Raw genomic sequence first — 20,558 nt, 5'->3', positions numbered from 1 at the left:
TGCTTCAGGTTGAGAACAGAAATCGCGCAACAGCGGCGCGGCGGCAGTGGGAGGCCCCATTAGCTAAAGTGGTGCTTCATGTTAAGAACAGTTTCAGGTTAAGAACGGACCTCCACAATGAATTAAGTTCTTAACCCGAGGTACCATTGTATATATTATTTACAGCCAGCATCTGAACTGTTCCCTTCACACATAAGGCAAGCAGTAAAACAGACACAATTATTTTTGAGGCTAGCTTGATACATTTCGGTATTTTACTACGGACCAATTAACACAGCCCCAAATGCAGCCTGAAAGAGCCCTGTGGGATTAAAACAAGGCCCGCTGTTCCAGTCCCACAGTGGACAACAAGATATCCCTGGGAAGTCTCCAAGCAGGACCTGAGTGTAACAGCCCTCTCCTCACCTGCAAAGGGATTTCTTCGACTGACCATGCAAGTAGATGGAAAGCACAGTACAGCTAGGATCTCCCCAATACATGGAAACTGGATAAAGAATTACAGGCAGGGCATTCCGAGTTAAAAAGGAAGGCCTCCATAGTATTAAATCCCACCCAAGAACTTGCTGGTTTTAATTTCATGTATTCCACACAACCCATTTGTTTAGATAGTGGTGAACTATATTGGCTTCAAGAAACAGGTGCCGTTAACAGTAGCAGGGGCTACTGTTAGGTGAGAAAGCAGGGGCACCTGCTCAGGACAGGAGCAAAAAACAGGTCTCAAAATACAGTGGTGCCCCGCAAGACGAATGCCTCGCAAGACGGAAAACTCGCTAGACGAAAGTTTTCCATTTTGGAGGTGCTTCGCAAAACGAATTTCCTATGGGCTTGCTTCGCAAGACGAAAATGTCTTGCGAGTTCCTGCAGGTTTTTTTTCCCTTTCCCCCCCCTTTTTCTAAGCCGCTAAGCCACTTATCCGCTAAGCCGCTAAAAGCCGCTAAACCGCTAATAGCGCTAAGCCGTCAATGAGCTTGCTTCGCAAGACGAAAAAACCGCTAGACGAAGAGAATCGCGGAACGGATTCTTTTCGTCTTGCGAGGCACCACTGTATATAAACAGGCCAATATTAGGATTGCTCTTGAAGTGTATTCAACCAATGACTTATTTTCCAGGGTGTATGAGGATAGCAGTATATTCCATAACTAAACCAACACTGACAGTATGCGGATCAACAGGACACTGTACACAATTCAAAACAGCAAAAATGTTCATCATTTTCCTTTCCTACCTGATGGTTGTTTCTTCTGTTCTTCAAACAAATCGGCTGAACTTATAGCAGAGTTTCCTGAAAGTCTCTCTAACCGAACTCTAGCTTCATACTACAAAAGAGTTAAGAAGATTTCAACAATGATAATAAACTTACACATGCTTCACATCTAGGTGAGATTATTTCAGCTGTTGCTATGAAGCTGAATATCCTGGTAAAGCCAGTATTTTATTAACTCCAGTTCTTAATTCACTTCCTAGTTGCAAGTATTAAACATCACATCCCAAAACACGCTTCATGGTATAATGAATTGTAAATAAATGAATCATTTTTCTCCACATAGCTTATCAAATATGCTTGAGGTCATTGATTTTTCTCCTCCAAATATGCAAAGCCACTCAAAGTATAGGTTACTAGGAGAAAAATGGCTCATATGCTATCGAGTTGACATCCAAACAGATGCACTTTTCTAAACTGGTTTCATTTTTATTTTATTTTTTTGAGGGAGGAGAACATCATCACTCTGATTTCTCTCACATCACAACTATTTCCACAAGAAAAATTTGCTTCTAGCAATGTGATGTTTCCAAATACCCCACAAACTGGTTATCAATTGCAATTACTGCAATTTAATTTGCACTTACGTCAGCATGGTCTTGCTTTCCAAAGTACATATCCGATGAAATAGCTTTTACGTTGCCAAATTTCTTCTGGGCCTCATCTGTGCTTGCAGGAGGTTCAAACTCGGCTTTACGACGAGACGAAGGCCTAAAAGAACATTGTTCCATATGGTTATATCTGAGAGGATCCAGCAAGTAGAATTAACTTTCTAAAAGAACCCTTAATATATTGCTTATCAACTTGATGGTGTTAATAGATTTATACTTTTTGTAGTTTTAGCTATTTCATTAGAGCAGCAATTTTAACAACTGTGGCTTCCATCTGCATGGGGGTTGGATCTCAAAACAAAACAAAACCCTACATATAAACACATCCACGTACACTGGTAAATAAGGTAGAAAGTTTATAACCAGAGTAAGATTAAGTAGAACTTTCAGAAACCTATTGTTAAAGTTAATTGAAAAGCTTAATACATACCGTATTTTTCGCCCTATAGGACGCACCGTCCCATAAGGCGCACCTAGTTTTTTTTTGGGGGGGGGAAATAAAGGAAAAAATTATTTCCCCCCAGGCGCGGGGCTGGGGCGGCGGAGGCCCAAGCTTCCCCCGACCCCAGTCCCCAAACAGGCAGCTCTCTGCAAGCCGTGGGAGCCCAGCGCTGGCTCCTGCTGCTTGCTGAGAGGTCCGCGAAGCCTGGACGCGCTGAGCTCAGCGAGGGCAGGCTTCAGCACGCAGGCAACTCTCCGCAAGCAGCGGAGAGGTCTGCGAAGCCTGGAGCGCTGAGCTCAGCGCGCGCAGGCTTCGGCATGCAGGCAACTCTCCGCAAGCAGCGGGAGCGCTCCCGCTGCTTGCGGAGAGGTCCGCGAAGCCTGGAGAGCGAGAGGGGTCGGTGCGCACCGACCCCTCTCGCTCTCCAGGCTTCAGCGAAAGCCTGCATTCGTCCCATAGGACGCACACACATTTCCCCTTCATTTTTGGAGGGGAAAAAGTGCGTCCTATAGGGCAAAAAATACGGTAAATAGCAATAATGAAGTCAAGCAGAAGTATGCAATATCGTTTTGCTGGAGAATTTTGGTATGGCAATGGTGGTAATTCCAGAAACTGTACATTATGATGCTGGAAAACTAGATCTGGTCTTCACATCGCTTCTTGGCATGCCAGAGTGTAGTCAACAGCACTGGCTGAGAAACTGACATGTCAGGCCAAAGCACCTAGGGGCAAGCACCATCCACTTTCATTTTATAATACATGGCAAATATTTACTGAATGCATGAATTGTTCAGACCCTGGCACAAAAATACCCAATACCCATTCAAAAAATATGGCAAGACTTTTTAGAGTAATCAAATGAAACTTTATTATCCAGCATGACACAAATTTGTTTGTTGTTTACTGTTGGAACAATTTTTTTCCTCAAATGTATCTAACATAATTTGAAAATAAATAAAAACTTCATTTTAAAAACTGTACAGTGTCACCTAGTTTATTTCAACTGGTTAGTTTTTATAAATATTTAATGTATTATAATCCAGGTGGAAAAGGATGCACATAAAAGACTATGAATTATCCCAGCTATGTTAGCAACCCAATCATTTTATGTACACAAACATTAATTTAAAAAAAATCTGTTTTCACAAGAGGTCTGCTGGTTCCTTGTGCATCACTTTTATCTATGAACACCAAAAATTTAAGGATCACACTTCCCTGATGTTCCTCTTTCTTCCATTATATATTGATAGCAATAAACAGAGAGGATTGAAAATGCACTGCTTAACTGCAACTTTAACCACCATTAAGACACAGACTGATAGATTTGGAAAACCTCTCTTCACATACAGAAACCACAGCAAAGCCCATGATCCCTGGAGTATTAAGCAAGAATCCTTACTCTAAAACTTAACATTCTACCTTTTAAAACCTAAGACATGGTGGTTGCTGTTCATATTTTTTACAAAATCCCCTCCTGTTCTGGATTTTATATACAATTTTGCTGGCTATTTCTTTATGAGAATACTTTTAGAGGTTTTCACCTATTTAGCTGCTTTGTCAATGAATTTCTCATGAGCTCATAACACGTAGAGAGACCAAAGAAAAAAGGAGAATATTAATGCAGCCTGTGCACAGAAAGAAAGGTTTTAACATAGCCACAAGCAGATCACTGTACTCAATATTCAGTATTTGCCTACTCACAGAATTTCCCACCTGAATATCTTAGATACAAGGGAATATGTTAGACTACCTGTTTTGCCTCTGTGGTTAAATGGCAGCAGAATTTTATTTGGTTTGCATTTTTAAATAAACTGACCTAATTCACAACTCCTAGATTAATACATGGACCAGAACATAATTATCCTTCAGATTTAGAATTTCTCCAAATTTGACATGTAATTCTTGTCTGGAAAATGTAGAATAATGGAAGGGACCATGAGGGTCATTTAGTCCAACCCCCTGCAAGGCAGGAATCTCTTTGCCCAGCGTGGAGCTCGAACCCACAACCCTGAGATTAAGAGTCTCACGCTTTACCGACTGAGCTTTCCCAGATGTAAAATGCATTTTTTAAAACTCAAGTTTTAGAATAAATTAGAAAAGCATATGCTGAGAGAAAAGACAACTGTATTTTTAAAATATGAATTTAAATATGACTTTTTCATATCCATTTTTTTAAAATGTTGCAAAAACAGGATGGAACAAACATCTAAACACATGCCAAATAGACAGCGGCTGGAAGCAAACTGATCGGATCATCCCTAGTTGAGGCTTCTGGTTCCGGTCTGCCTTAATGGAGGCAGCGCCCACGACAGCAGGAGATCGTTAGCGAAGAAAAAACAATGATGATTGAGGGTAATTATCCTTGCAAGTTACCCCCAGGGACAGGGAGGAACAGGCTTCACTCAAAGTTTGTACCTGGCTCTCGCTCCAGCATGGGATGCTGGAGGCACTGAGTGCAAAAACACTTGGCTGCCGGTAACCCACCTACGCTGCCATTAAGAAGCCGAGGGTCTCCTGTTAATCAGAGCTTAATTTGGACTTTATTATCTACGGACTGAACTGATTAATTCTAAAAGGACTTGGAATTTAATTTAACTGGAAGTATACCGTATTTTTCGCTCTATAACACGCACCTGACCATAACACGCACATAGTTTTTAGAGGAGGAAAACAAGAAAAAAATATTCTAAACGAAACAGTGGATATATGATTTTTGTGGTTCATGCTGTGGTCACAGACATGTGATCTGACGGTGAGTTTGGGGTAGCCCAATGCAAAAATCCTGAGGATCCATGTGGATCCATGCTTTGTAACCACGTTTTTGCGCCATTGCGACCCCATGAAACAGTGGGTGCGTGTGTGTTTTGGTGCAGGCTGTAGCCATGGATATGCTATGTGATCTGATGGTGAATTTGGGGTGACCTAGTGCAAAAATCCTGAGGATCCATGTGGATCCGTGCTTTGTAACCACGTTTTAAGTGGGGAGGGAAGGAAAAGAACTCAAGGGACAAGGAGCTCGCGTGGGGGGTGTGGAGAAGGATGCTGCTGATAATGCAGGAGAGGCTCCTCTCCAGCTTTGCTCCTTTAGAACAAGCAGGCTCTGCGTCTCTCCCTCCTCCCCGGCAAGGAAACCATGATAGTAACCACTCTGAGACAAATCAAGAAAAATTGCGACCAACACTCCCCCAACAAGCGCAGTGAGGTCAAAACACACACACACGCAGAGAGGGAACTGGCCCTAAAGTCGCAGGGCGCTGGGGGAGTGAACGGGAAGCAGGAGGAGGAGAAGGAGCCCTCTCTCTCACACACACAGACACAGAGTGTCAATTCTAAAGTCGGAGGGACAGCGCAGGGAGAGTGACGGGAAGCAGGAGGAGGAGAAGGAGCCCTCTCTCTCACACACACAGACACAGAGTGTCAATTCTAAAGTCGGAGGGACAGCGCAGGGAGAGTGAAGGGAAGCAGGAGGAGGAGAAGGAGCCCTCTCTCACACACACACAGACACAGAGTGTCAATTCTAAAGTCGGAGGGACAGCGCAGGGAGAGTGAAGGGAAGCAGGAGGAGGAGAAGGAGCCCTCTCTCACACACACACAGACACAGAGTGTCAATTCTAAAGTCGGAGGGACAGCGCAGGGAGAGTGAAGGGAAGCAGGAGGAGGAGAAGGAGCCCTCTCTCACACACACACAGACACAGAGTGTCAATTCTAAAGTCGGAGGGAGAGTGCAGGGGCGCAGGGAGAGCGAAGGGGAAGCAGGAGGAGGAGAACTATAGCTCAAGCACACACACACACAGCCCCTACAGTGGCTAATCCAAAATCGGACAGCAAAAAACTGCAGGCAGGGACAGAGAGTACGGTTTTTTTTAAAAGCAGCCAACCCCGCTCTGCTTCTCTCCCTCCTCCCGGCTAGGCTGGCTGAAAAGCTTCGCTGCTACTTAGCAGCTCTGTGGGGAGGAGAGAGGAACATAGAGGACGGGTTTTTTTAAAGCAGCCAAGCCCGCTCTGCTTCTCTCCCTCCTCCCGGCTCGGCTCGCTGACAGGAGCCGCTTACACCTGCTTTGCTGTTTCAAAGCAAGCCACGGACTGCTCACAACTGCAGCAGATTCCCCCGCCATCTGTAGGCATTCGCTCCATAACACGCACAGACATTTCCCCTTACTTTCTAGGAGGAAAAATCTGCGTGTTATGGAGCGAAATTTACGGTAATTGCTCATTTATCTTGAGCTGAACGGAGGGATGAAAGGAATCTGCAAACTTGCCAAGGAACTGATAAGGTTCATCAAATCTGGCATGGGGGGCACCTAAATTATATAATTCAATATTTGAATGATCAGTATTAGTAATTGTATTGTAGTTTGGTATTGTTATAACAAGGCTATTATTGGATTGTAATTGAAAATTAGTAAGATTATTATCAGATCATCCCTAGTTGAAGGTTTATTCACATGAAGGTTTTCTTTAGGTACCTCTCTAAGTAGCTTGAAGTTTTCGAAGACAGAATCGTATCTAAGTCTCTGTTGCTGCTCTCTTTCTTCCAGAAGGAATCAGAATTGTCGTCCCAGTTAGAAAAAGTGCTACTTCTCAATTCGGAGGAATCAAAGTACCTGGGTGGTAAAAGAGAATGTTATTGGACTACTGCTCTGGAGGGTCCCCCTGGCCTTTGGGGCAGCAAGAGCTGAGTCTTTAGCTGAAAAGCGCCCTTGGGAAGGTGATGCTTTCCTCTAGTTCCAATCTAATGGCAATGCATTTTGTTACTTAGAGGGCATTAGGTGATTTCCCAGCACCAGCTCTTCAGCAAACATAAGGGGCTATGAAGTGTGGGAAAGTGGAATTCTACCGGCGGTCATTTTGATTCAAGCCACTAACCTGTTCACATGACCAATTAATGCCGTAATAAATCAGGATAGGAATGAGCATCAAGCCTTCTCATGCTGCCGCCTTGCTTCTTCTTGGCTCCTCCTTTCATGCAGCTGCTTCATGTTTAGCCATAGCTTCACATTACCAGCCAACCTGGGGCCTGGGAGGCCCTTCTTGTTGTGCCCCAGGACAGTCATGCCTGTAGTCATGCCTGACAAAGGAATTCTCCCCCCAAGGAGGCGAGTATGGTGGCTACATTATTAGGTTTCTGGAGCCAAGTTAAGGCACATTGACTTATCCAGGCCTTTGGTGAAATTTAACTGGACTGTCCAAGGTCCTAGGGCTTGTGTGAACAGCTGTTTCATAGCTTTACTGTGTGTGATAGTTTTCAAAAATGTTACTTGGTTTGTTGTAGGTTTTATAATTTTGTTGATTTTGTTAATGTTTGCAAGCCACCTTTAGGATCTATTTTAATGGGTGGTTTAGGAGTTCCATAAATAAATAATGTGAATGCCAGATTAATGCATACCAAATTAGTCAGGATTCAGAAGCTAAGTTTAAACCAGGCTTCCTCAAACTCAGCCCTCCAGATGTTTTTGGCCTACAACTCCCATGATTCCTAGCTAGCAGGACCAGTGGTCAGGGATGATGGGAGTTGTAGTCTCAAAACATCTGGAGGGCCGAGGTTGAGGAAGCCTGGTTTAAACCATAGTTCAATTGCTGCTTCCTGGTTTCTCTCCCTATACTCGAAAAGGATGCTGCACTTAAGTGCCACAAGCTCATGAACACCTTAGCTTATTAATACCAGAATTTGGTCATGTGAACACAACCAACACCTGCAGAAATGTTAAAAAATAATAAGGAAGGTATTTATGGATATGAGTATCTCATAGATAAACGGGATTTCAAATCCTCCAAAACTATATGAAAGTCAACATGAAAATAAGGTGTTTCATCATCTTCCCTCATATCCCCAACTACAATTCAGTTCATGACCTTCACTCTTATGATTTTCTAAATTATTAGTACATTGCATCTGCTGAAATTGCTTTCAAGAGTTTGAGCTGGAAATACAAAACATTTTGCCACTGCCTAAATGTTTTAATCTTAATCCAACCAAGTAACATTTCTACCATCCCATCGCCAAAGAAAAAGAGAAAGTGTTACCTTGAACTAGGGGATGAGAAATACGAGTCGGCGTCATCATTATTATTGTACTTTTTCCTTGGTTTTGCAAGTATAGGTGTTTCTTGTTCTATGATCTGCATATCTGAAATTACGGAATGGGAAATGCCACTGGGATGGGAGAGAAGATACGACTGCGTTAGCATTAAACGGACAAAGAGAAATTCAGCTAAAAGGACAAAGCCCATCTTATGAATTGGATTCTCAGTAAACATCTAATTATAATAGGCCAAGGCCCGATGTAATAATCAAGCTTAATACAACAAATCAAATTTCAGATCTCCTCAGCCATGACAATAAGATTTTAAAGTAGCTTTAAGGGAAAAAATCTTTCTGCAATCTCATGCTGCTCTCGAGCACTGGGTCTCAAACTGATGTTAGACATCCTAGTGAGGCCAGGACATTCACTAGAAATGCTGAAGCTTCTCCCTCACTTATTCCAATGAGTAACTTTATTAGAACATAAAGACAGCTTTGTATTGAAGGGCCTAGAACATGGGTAGGCAAACTAAGGCCCGGGGGCCGGATCCGGCCCAATCGCCTTCTAAATCCAGCCCGCGGACGGTCCAGGAATCAGCGTGTTTTTACATGAGTAGAATGTGTCCTTTTATTTAGAATGTATTTGTGGGTTATTTGTGGGGCCTGCCTGGTTTTTTTACATGAGTAGAATGTGTGCTTTTATTAAAAATGTATCTCTGGGTTATTTGTGGGGCATAGGAATTCGTTCATTATTATTTTTTCAAAATATAGTCCGGCCCCCCACAAGATCTGAGGGACAGTGGACCGGCCCTCTGCTGAAAAAGTTTGCTGACCCCTGACCTAGAACATTGAGCAAATGCAGCAGAGCTTAATTATGAGATCAGCTTTCATGGATTAATCCTGCTGTTTATATGGATGTCTGTATCTTCACAAGCTTAATTCCAGTGCCTTCCGCAAGCCATGTCAGTTAGTCTGCGGCAGAAAAGGCAGCACGACAGCATTGTGGTGCTAAACATACCCAAAGGCCTTTACAGCATGGACAACAGCCCACTTCATTTGATGGTGTCCTTCATGCATCTGACAAAGCAGACTAGCAGTATACGTGCCAATGTTTATACCACAACAAATCATTAGCCAAGGTATTACAAAGCACTGAAGTTTTTCTGAAGCACACTATATGGATACCCCCCTGGAATTAAAAATTTGTAGCAGTCTTCCCCCTACCCTATTCACCTGTTTTTCATTCATTTTGACTCTGGGCAGAGAAAGGTTTGAGGCTTGCCAACTATGTTTTGCCTTGAGAAAATTCTTGGTGGAATAGCATCAGGAACCTTATAGTAATGCTGAGTGGAAGTACAGATTATGTAATTCATAATATTTATACAAGCCTTGCTCTCTTGATATAGGCATTTAAAATTATGCATAATAATAAAAACTACACATACTAAAATCTGATAGAATTCAGTACACTGAGAGGATATTAGTAAGGAAAACCTTCATGGTTTCCTCAGCCTCCAAGTAACTTTTGCCCCTTCCCCTTCATTATTCCCATTAAAGCCCTTATAAGGATCACAAGCCCAAGGCAACCTCACAAAGGGAAACTGTAAACACAGAGATCAAGAACCAAAGAACAAATGAAAGATCACAGTAATATTTTTGGTTTTTTTAGCAAAACAAATGGCTTACAAATTGTGATTTGAGGAAAAGGAACCATGATCCCAGTGTGAGCCTTATGCTAAGCCAGGAACCAATAGTTCACTGTTCCTTTTCACCCCAGGATAGGAGTAAAGTGGGAGCAATTTCTGTGTTCATGGTAAAATATTAACTATGGCTCCTTGTGGACACACTCCTTGAAGGGCTGAACAAATGATGAGGAGCAGGGAGTCAACTTGAGTGGACACGACAGAAGCATAGCTGTCAACGGGCCCTTATTTGGCAGGAAAGTCCCTTATCCCCCAGCGCCGTGTCCCGCTGCTGTCCCTTATTGATGATGTCCCTTAAATTTCCTGGGTTTCAAAGGATGCAGCTTCTCTCCCTCCCTCCCTGCCGGCCAGGGAGGAGGGAGGCTCCAACTGGGTTGCTTGGCTGCGTTGCTCACTCAATAAGGAGTCTCAGAACGACTGGGGGGTGGAGCTTTCATGCCTTGTGCCAATCAAATCAGCCGCGTTGCCTGGGGACTCGCCTTTGCTCAGCGCTTCCCAGCGGAGAGGTGACAGTGGTTTTCCTTGCTGCATCCCCTTTGCTGGGTTGCTGTGCTGTGGAAACCACCGCTTGAGGCTTCGTTTGGCTGCTGGCTGGGCTTTCTGCCTTTGGCTTGGAGGGCCTCAGAAGTTGAACATACCTGTGTTTGGAAAATCCCTTATTTTGGCTGCTGATCCCTTATTTTTGAGGCTGCTGGTCCCTTATTTTCAAATCTGTAAGTTGACAGCTATGGACAGAAGTCAGACCGGCCTCTGAAACATGAACTTCCTTTTCCCAAGCAGTTTTTATTGATGGTGTTGTTGTATTTTTGTACACTCTATACTACCTTGCTGTATTTTTATGAAATTGTCTATACATATTTAAATAAGTAAACATTTAGTAATGTAGTTATAATTTATTTTGTTTTAGGTACCCTGCTCTACGATGGCAATGAAGGAGCAATATATATTTTATTTAAAAACAATACATACCTTCTATTGCTGTTAAATCCCATGCCAAGTCTTTCTACCTCAGTTTTCTTTTTACCAGCCATATTTATTTTTTCATCTTTCATCTGAATTTCAAGATCTTTGTAGGCCAGTCGTAATGATGACACCCTAAAAACAGAGCAGAGTCAAAGTATGGCAAATGGAAACCTGAATCTCCACCCACCACCCAGTAATAGCAGGTGACCAAAAGTGCCCCCTAAGGTGTGAGATGCTCTTCAAATGCATGTGCTGGGACTGCATGCAACTGTCATATGAGGATTGTGTGGGAAAAGCACACACTGAGCCAAAACCTTTTCTAGCTTTTCCTAACAGAAAAGGCTTCTTCACAGAAGAACACATACACAGTCAAACATGTCAGAAGTATAGCACTGCTCTAAGACAGGGGGCGGGGGACCTTCCAAAATGATCGGTGGAGCTGCAGTACAGTCAGGCAAAAGGAGTCAAAAAGCTTACAGCAAGGCACAATGCCATTGGCTGGGCAAGAACAGTGGAGTTTGAGACTGAACACCTAAGGAAATGATCCTCCGGTAAAAAGGACAGGGCATCGTGATCAGAAGAGCGGGCATTTGCTGAAGCTTTTCAGTGTATCCAAAAGTATGGGTTATTGCCTACCAGAGACAGTCAAATGAGGGCCTCCACTTATGCATGTTAGGCTCACGCATGTGTATACACACAGCGCCAGGAAATAGTTAAATAAATCAATTCAAACTGTGAAAACAGCAAAAATGGCTCTCAAAGAGCAGGAAAATCCCAAGCTTGCAATCCCAGGAGCCTTTGCACAGACCTTTGAGGCCTGCGGAGAGTTGGATTTTGAGAAAGGAGGTTTGGAGGGAATGACTGTGGTGGAGTTTGGCGGATTTTTTGTGGGTTTCTGAATATTTAGAGGGTGTTTACAGGCTTTTTAGGTGGTGTTCACAATACGCAATTTCGTGTATATATACGCAGTACCCAGGAACCTAAATTCAAAATGAATCTTCACCTCTCTGCAAATTCAATGCAAATCACAACACAAAAGGGGGTGGGGAAGATAATTAACTCAAAAATCTTATTGATGGATATATGTTTCCCTGCCTGTTATACATCTAGCTTTCCACCCTCAGAAGTACAAGAGGCATTCCCCCTCCCGGAATGGGGATTTCCAGCCTACATTTTCCCTCTGTTGTCCCTGTGCTCCCCTTTGATTTCATTGGTACATTCAATTGATCTCCTGCAATAATACAACCCAGAAACCAATGAAAATTTACAAGACATAACATGACCACCAGGTAGTATCTTAGATTGTCAGATACTTATTTAAAAATACTTTGCAAGGGAGTAAAAGTTAAAGGGAGAAAATAAGGAAATGAAATTGAAATGATTATAACAGCTAGATGAATGAACACATATTAATAGGATTACATTCACTGGAGTTTTTGCAATACAGCTTCTGATCCTGAAGCCATGCAAGTAAGTTGCAAAAGCTTTCGCTCAGCCAACGTGCACGTGACTTTCCAATTACAAAACAAAAAACACACTTACTTTTATCTCTCTCCGACAGCATTAACAAAATCAAGAAGGTAAGAACAATATGCGTCTTCAAAACAAGGTGCAATTTTTGTGTGTGTGACCCATGAATAATCTCCTAAAGGGTCATGACATGACAGCATAGATATTCATAAAAGTTTTAACTAAGATGTGTTGAAATGCCAAAATGTTTGCAGGTATATTTTAAAAGGACAAGCTGGGTGCATTGTATTTGAATGTGCTATTCTCCCCAAACACCTTAAACTATCCCTGAAAATAACTGGGGGGGGGGGTGCAAGGAAAGTATTCAGGGATATATTGCATTAAAGTAAACTATGTAGTCTAGGGGCGGTATCCAACTAATAGTTCCATCTGAATAAGGATTTCTCCTTGCAACTTCCTGCATGCCCCTTACATTGCTCTGGGGATTTCCACAAGCTCATCCTGGAATATAAAGATCGCTGGTTTGAGAGAGCCATAATAATTGCTTGAAACTCCTAAAAACGCATTTATGCTGCCATCTGGTGGCCAACTGAAAAGTAGCTGGGCATTTTAACAGGAGGCTTTCACTTCAAGCAAGTCATTTCTGTTCAGTCTGCTTTGTGTTTGACATCGTCTAAATATCCCTAAATTGCACAATTCAGCCTAGGATTTGTCAGAATCTTATGGACACTCCTTGCTACTTAAAGGACCCCTGACAGTTAAGTCCAATCACGAATGACTCTGGGGTTGCACTCATATCGCTTTACTGGCTGAGGGAGCTGGTGTTTGTCCGTAGACAGTTTTTCCAAGTCATGTGGCCAGCAGGACTAAGCCGCTTCTGGCGAACCAGAGCAGCGCACAGAAACGCCATTTACCTTCCCTCCAGAGTGGTACCTATTTATCTACTTGCACTTTGATGTGCTTTCTAACTGCTAGGTTGACAGGAGCAGGGACCGAGCAACGGGAGCTCACCCCTTCGTGGGGATTTGAACCGCCGAACTTCCGATTGGCAAGTCCTAGGCTCTGTGGTTTAGACCACAGCACCACCTGCGCCCCATCCTTGGTACTTAGGAATAAATAAATAAATAAATAAAATCCAACTTTAAATTTGCCAAGAACAAAAATGCTGCACCCATTTGCCTGGAAACTCGCAAGCTTTTTCCACTGACAAGATGCATGCAAATTTCATCCTTAAGCTCGTCAATGGAAGCCCCTGGGTCTCCCAACAACCCCTGAAATACACCTGGTTGGGACTCATGGGGCGAGGGGTAGTGTTTCAGTCGCTATGCCCAGGCTTTGGAATATCCTCCCAAAGGAGGCCCTATCTCTCCCATGGCATTTGGCTACATTGTAAAAATCTTTCTTCCCAGGAAGAATTTTGGTTAAGCATTTCACATTTGTCAGAAGCTGTTATAATCATTTTCTTGGGTACTTTTAATTACCGTTTTAATCTCATCTGCTTTTTAGCATTTTATTTCTCTAGCCACTTGTTGTTTTTTTAGTATTTTGTGTTTTTAAATTGACTACAGTCTTGAAGGCAGTATAAAATGTTTTGAAATAAAAGGGAGGGGATTGCCTAAGGGGGAGGTAGTCCACATTGTGCACTACACGCATTATTGGAATGCCACGTGATACCATCCCCTGCTGTCTGGGGCTGATGGGAGTTTGAGTCCAAGGATATCCGGAAAGCATCACAAGTCTGAGAACATCCTGTTATCATAGCTTGCTCAAACTGCTTTTCAACTCCATCAGCTACGCTTCAGACTAAAGGAAAACAGGTGCTTCTTAAAGCATAACAGGTGCTGTCTAAAGCATGGGCAGGCAAACTAAGGCCTGGGGGCCGGATCTGGCCCAATCACCTTCTAAATCCGGCCCGCGAACGATCCAAGAATCAGCATGTTTTTAGATGAGTAGAATGTGTCCTTTTATTTAAAATGCATCTCTGGGTTATTTGTGGGGCATAGGAATTCATTCACAAGGCCTGAGGGACAGTGGACCAGCCCGCTGCTGAAAAAGTTTGCTGACCCCCTGGTCTAAAGCATTCCCTGCATCAAGAACCATTCAGTACAACTGCAAAAATCCAGCTTACGTATTTGCTAAGCAAACATATTATACATGCAACGTGAGCTACACTTACAGAGGCTCTTCCTTCTCAGTTCTTTTGCCAGCATGCATATCTTCTTTCATTTTATCTACGGCTTGGGCTTGCTTTTCAATTTCGTTAAAGCTCTTGCTGCTCATCTTCTGGGCCCCCAAACCACCTTTCTTGGCTCCAAGCTTTAATGAGAAAGAAATAAGTCATTTTACAGTCTGAAATGTCAGTGAATAGAAGGAGGGGAGAGGGAGAGGACCACAAAAGTAAAGGAAACAAAGGCATCTGTTTGTACAGGTAGGTAAAGAAACTACATGTGCATTTGTTCTCTCACATTGTAAACAAGAAAAAAGTTCCAACAATGGCAAGGTTCCAACAGTTCCAACAATGGCTGAATCAAGATCCAGTTTGCACCTCACAGACAAACCAAACCCCAATTTCTCCTGCACTTCCTGGTTTGTGGTAATCTCAAGTTTTGACACCTAAAGGTATTTTGCCTTCAAACCACAACATGAAAGAAGATTCTGGGATTTAGAAGCACACTATAGTTAGCAGTCGCCATGTCTCCCTTGTTCAGATGCCACCACGGCAAAAACTAGTTTGCTCTGAACCAGGAAGAGAGGTGAGCAAGCCCTCCCATAGCACACTCCTGATGGCCAGGCCATGATTTTTCAACAATATGCAGCACTATGAAATGTTAGCACAATGCTTACCAATTGTGGCAAATACTACTCCTTGTACACTCATGGTCAGATTACATAAAATACAGTGGACCCTCTGGATACGAATTTAATTCGTTCCGGGATCTGTGCGCACCCCAAAAAATCTGTATCCAGAGGCGCCGCTTCTGCGCATGTGCGAGCGGCGAAACCCAGAAAAATACTTCCAGGTTTGCCACTTTCGCAACCTGAAGTTTACATTACTCGAGAGTAAAGTAACCCGAGGGTCTACTGTACAGATAGAACAAATGTACTCTGTTACCAAGATACAAAAGTCATCTAGGGTGCTATATAACTGCAGAAATACCTCCTGCAAATGGATCACTCCTTTATTCCAACGCAATGCTTCAGCATACATATTCCTACATACATGAAGAACTGAGCCTGAGTGTGAATCCTCAGCTGGGTCTCTATATGTATAGTCTTTAAGTAAACAAACAAAGCTGGAAGCCCCTTAAATCTGCTCTTTAAAAGGGGACTAGAGAGCTGGATCCAGTCTCTCTTCCATGCCAAATACAGTGGTACCTCGGGTTACATACGCTTCAGGTTACATACATACGCTTCAGGTTACAGACTCCGCTAACCCAGAAATAGTACCTCGGGTTAAGAACTTTGCTTCAGGATGAGAACAGAAATTGTGCTCCAGCGGCGTGGCAGCAGCAGGAGGCCCCATTAGCTGAGTGGTGTTTCAGGTTAAGAACAGTCTCAGGTTAAGAACGGACCTCCGGAACAAATTAAGTACAGTGGTGCCCCACAAGACGAATGCCTCGCAAGACGAAAAACTCGCTAGACAAAAGGGTTTTCCGTTTTTCGAGGTGTTTCGCAAGACGAATTTCCCTATGGGCTTGCTTCGCAAGACGAAAACGTCTTACGAGTTTGCTTCCTTTTTCTTAAAGCCGTTAATAACAGGGGAATCCGCGCTCCGCAAGACGAAAAAATCGCAAGACAAAGCAACTCACGGAACGAATTAATTTCGTCTTGCGAGGCACCACTGTACTTAACCCAAGGTACCACTGTAGCTAATGAAAATGATAATCGGCTTTTGAGAAGAGGACTACATGCATGCAGTACTTCTTTTGGGCAGGAGTCCCAATATTTATTACGGATTTTAAAATTTATTTTGGTGTTTTATAGCTTTTACCTAAAGACAAACGGCAGTGTACAAAACTGCAACATAGATCCTATGGAGAAAGCTAATTTACAACACCATTAACAGAAGAAAACATGGCACCGAATCACTTACCCCCTTTCTTACTTGATTTGGCTTCTTCTTTATCATTGAGCTGGCCTCTGGAAAGTTCAACACATATTTTGTTATGATCTGTATTTTTTGAGCATGCTAATGGTCTTAACAACAATCTACACAAAAGCATAATGTATCAGCAAACTTCCCCCTTTATTTTCCTTAACTGAAATACAGCAGTTTCATTAATAAGGAAATTAGCAGTACAGTGTAGTATGAAATGTCTTATTTTCAACATTAAAATATTAGCTACAGTATAAACAAATACATTTCTGTGAACTACCAAATTCACAAAGGGCGAAGGATATAGCAATTCAGAGAAGTTGTTCAACTGACAAGCATAGCTCCTTGATACTTAACCAAAGTTGTCAGATTTTACACACTTTTACACACACACACACACACACACACACACACACACGGTACAGAAGTATGAACAAACTATATGCCCTAGGGCAGAATGGGGAGGGAATCAAGACACTAGGCACAAATTAAGAAACCAGTTAATAACTTATATGCCATCTCCAAAAAATAGCTTAGGGAAAGTGTGCTTTTAAAGAACAAAGTACCTAAAGAACAAAATCTTCCTCTCTCTAACGCATTTAGATTCCACCCTTCAACTCAAAGTTTCAGAATAGAATTTTGGGTCATAAATCTAAACCAGCAGACATTAAACCAGTTGATACACCTTAAGAGCAATACTCGGGAAGAGTGATCTAATTAGCGCTAAGAGGAGGACTGGACCCTTCCCCACGCCAATAGTTTTTCTTACGCTCTTATTAAAAGGAAGAGACAAAATCATGAGGTGACTAGCCATGAAGGTTGCATACTACCTCCAGAATCAGTGACAGCATGTTGCTAGGGAACAAGAGGAGACTGCCCTCATATTCTGCTTGTGGGGATTCCAAGAGGCTTCTGACTGGCACTGTGAGAAAAAGGATTCTGAACTGCATAGGCCTTTGGCCCCATGCAGCAAATCTTTTCTTATGTTCCCAGAGCTGAAATTGTCAATTATCTGTTTGTTGAATAAAAGAAGATCCACATTCACAGAATTAAGGATGCAAACCACTCCTATATGTGAGGATCTCCAGACTGATGCCAGCTTAATACCTCAAATACTGAAGTATTAAATGGTCAAGAGGCTATTCAAGATGTTTAAGAAATGTATGTTTAAATTGTTAGAGGTTGGAAGGTGTTTGTAGAATTTGTACTGTTAAAACAGAAAGGGGTCAAACCATCGCAAGAGGTGTTGAAATTTTGGGAGGCTGGATAGTTACAATGGAATGGTCTCGGTGGTGGGGTGCATATTTTTATTCTTATTTATTTATTCTTATTACTTTCTCAAAATAAAAAACAAAAAATGAATTTGCTAGAGGGTGATACATTTGCTTAAATTGGTATAAGAAGCTAAGAAAACTGTTATAATGCTCTATTCCACGGAAGTCCTAAATGTGGAAACTCAAGCAGTCAAACAGGATATTTAAAAAGATCCACGGTCACCTTTGCTATGTGTGGTGCCTGAAGCATTTACATTCTCCGAGTTGGCTAAAATAAGAGATAAAAACAAACACACATCACTAACTAAAAAGATCAAGGTTTTAAATAAACAACAGAATTTATAGTACATGGCAACTGCTGGACCCTAAAGGCCAAACTATTGCAGGGCAGGGAGGGGGTTAAGTATATGATACTGTCTTCGAAGGACTGCACTATTCCAGACTACAGCTGGGGAAATTTACAGGTCTAAACTCCCCTATGTTACAGATGCCAAGACTTATAACAAGCTAGCCTGTTTTTGCCAGATGTGTTGGTTTTCTATATGAAAGGATTCATCATGGAGGAGCATTCAAATATGCAATCCCCCACATACATTCTGACCTGTGACAGGCTCAGGAGGCCTTTATCACATTACATTTCTCAGAAGAGAAATAAGCACCATGAATGGAGCAAAAGGGCACATTTAGATGCACTTCAATACTGTCCGTACCTAGATACTGTGCTGGCTCTGGTGCCAGTCACTAAAGGCTCAGTGCAAAATTTGCACTGCTTTTCCCAAACCAAACTCACTTCAAACATGTACACATTAAAACACACAGGACTGTTTTGGACTGATTACCTAATGAAGCTTGTGGCGAGACACTAAGGCAATCAACACTTGGTCCATGTTCAGGATCTTCTAGATATATAAAAACATTAAGCACAAATAGTCCATTTTAGAATATTCCAAAATACCTTACTAGAGAGATTTCCCCCCACAGACACACACTCATGTCCCCCATCCCGAACTTCCACTCTCTGTGAACTTTTTTCACCGGAAAAATAAATTAATCACAGTATTAAGAAGTTGGAACTGCAAATGGATTACAACGTGAAAGTGGCAACAGATTTTTGAAACTATGCTGCATTTCTATCATGTTTGAAGTTGTGCTTCAGATGCAGTGACAATAGAACTGGCTATTCATAAAGCACCATAAGCCATTCCCCTTTTGCAGAAGTTTGTTAAACACAGGTGCCTGCTTTTTAGCATCTATCATTATTGCATGTGCAGCAATATTATAAAAGGGCCACACAAGACTAAGCAGTAGCCAAGAATGCTAAACTTTAGTCTAAAAACTCTGTCTCTCCTCTTCAAATGGTACCTTCTTTGCTTTCTGAATCATTTTCTAGAGAAGTCTGTTTTAGAGTACTTGTCTCCTGATGTGATAACTCCCATTCTGTGTTGATAACCTGCAGAAAAGGAAAAATTTGTTACTACTCTCTATTTGGAATAAGCCCAAAGTAACCCCAAAACTGAAGTAGCTAAGACACTGGTTAATCCCAATGTTTATGCCGTCATGAAAATTATAGACACACATTTAAGACATCTAAAATTTCACACCTACATTTTTTCAGTAAGAAAAATTATGAATCATCTACGAGACAAAAGTAAAGGATCCAAATAGTTCTACCATAACTTGTCACTAGAGTATTTTCACTCATTTACATAAAGTTACAGAATTAGATAAGACAACTGCCAATTCCGTAAATTCAACAACCCTACAAACATTATTTAAAATCAATGTAAACTTGATTACAAAGTGTTGTATTTTGTATAAACAGTAACTGATAGCAATCATTGTCACAAGACTGATAAAAAGTGATGCACTTTCAGATTTAACATTACATGGCAGGTCACATATTACTCAATCAGACCGAAGCGGGGGATGCTGGATGCACATCTGGTCACCAGTGCAGAGTGGGAGAGCAAGGACTAAACTGCCACCTACCACTATGGTCAACTGTAGTAAGTGCAATGTTGTGTTGGCATAAACTAGTGACATCATCTATTCTGCTGCTGAACAGAGGCAGCTCATGCCAACACAGGGACAACACTGCATTGCCTTTGATCTGTGACTAGTCCCCACCCTCCCACTCTTGGTTGTGGTGGCCAGGAAGAGCATGGATCCATTGCCCTCTCAAGACAATAGATGGGACGTTTACTGTACATCCATGCATGGGCCAGAACAGATACTGAAACTTTGCTGCTTGAGAAATACCAGAGACTTAAGAAGCAAAATTCAACTTATTCTATACCCGAGGAGTAACGTGAGATGCAAAGAAGTCGTCCTCTTTTTCTTGTGGTGATAGAGGAGGGGCTCCACTGCCATCTATCCACAACTAGAACAAACACAGCATGTCATCTCAAGATGTTCCCTCAACAATGTATGTTTTAGGCATAATCAACAGCATGTACAGACAGTTTCATAAAGGCATCACACGGGACTAGTCTTTGAAACGAAGGCAAACATACAGGAGTGCAAGACCTATTGGAAATGTTGCAATGGATACAGTTAATGTAAGCATTCAAAATCTGATGGCTCCTAAGCTCCAGACAATTTACACTGGCATTCATATGCTCCAATGAAAATTCAGCAGTTCTCAAATTCTTTCAGCATCACCATGCCCTCTGACAGCAAATTTGGGTCCTCAGCTTGAAACTGACACAAGGCTACCC

At 42.2% G+C, this 20,558-nt stretch overlaps 1 protein-coding gene across 8 annotated transcripts in view; it reads right to left on the bottom strand.

The window, feature by feature from the left end:
• The window catches only part of ARFGAP3 (ARF GTPase activating protein 3), a 35,293-nt gene that overhangs the window by 6,016 nt on the left and 8,719 nt on the right, over positions 1-20,558 (bottom strand). The window contains exons 5-15 of one of the 8 annotated variants that reach the window (XM_081860970.1): positions 20,138-20,221; positions 19,204-19,291; positions 18,681-18,740; positions 18,065-18,109; positions 16,565-16,611; positions 14,648-14,787; positions 11,008-11,133; positions 8,339-8,467; positions 6,781-6,918; positions 1,849-1,972; positions 1,226-1,316 (exon numbers count right to left, since the gene is read on the bottom strand). In XM_081860970.1, coding sequence (XP_081717096.1) covers positions 1,226-1,316; positions 1,849-1,972; positions 6,781-6,918; positions 8,339-8,467; positions 11,008-11,133; positions 14,648-14,787; positions 16,565-16,611; positions 18,065-18,109; positions 18,681-18,740; positions 19,204-19,291; positions 20,138-20,221 — 1,072 coding nt within the window. The remainder of the gene's footprint in view (positions 1-1,225; positions 1,317-1,848; positions 1,973-6,780; positions 6,919-8,338; positions 8,468-11,007; positions 11,134-14,647; positions 14,788-16,564; positions 16,612-18,064; positions 18,110-18,680; positions 18,741-19,203; positions 19,292-20,137; positions 20,222-20,558) is intronic. The other 7 variants (XM_081860972.1, XM_081860971.1, XM_081860973.1 and 4 more) reach the window with 7 other exon arrangements.

This window comes from Podarcis erhardii, assembly GCF_964252035.2.
Source record: "Podarcis erhardii genome assembly, chromosome: 5".
Lineage (NCBI taxonomy): Eukaryota > Metazoa > Chordata > Lepidosauria > Squamata > Lacertidae > Podarcis > Podarcis erhardii.
The sequence above is the reverse complement of the archived record's forward strand: the minus strand, read 5'-3'. Positions and strand labels throughout refer to the sequence as shown.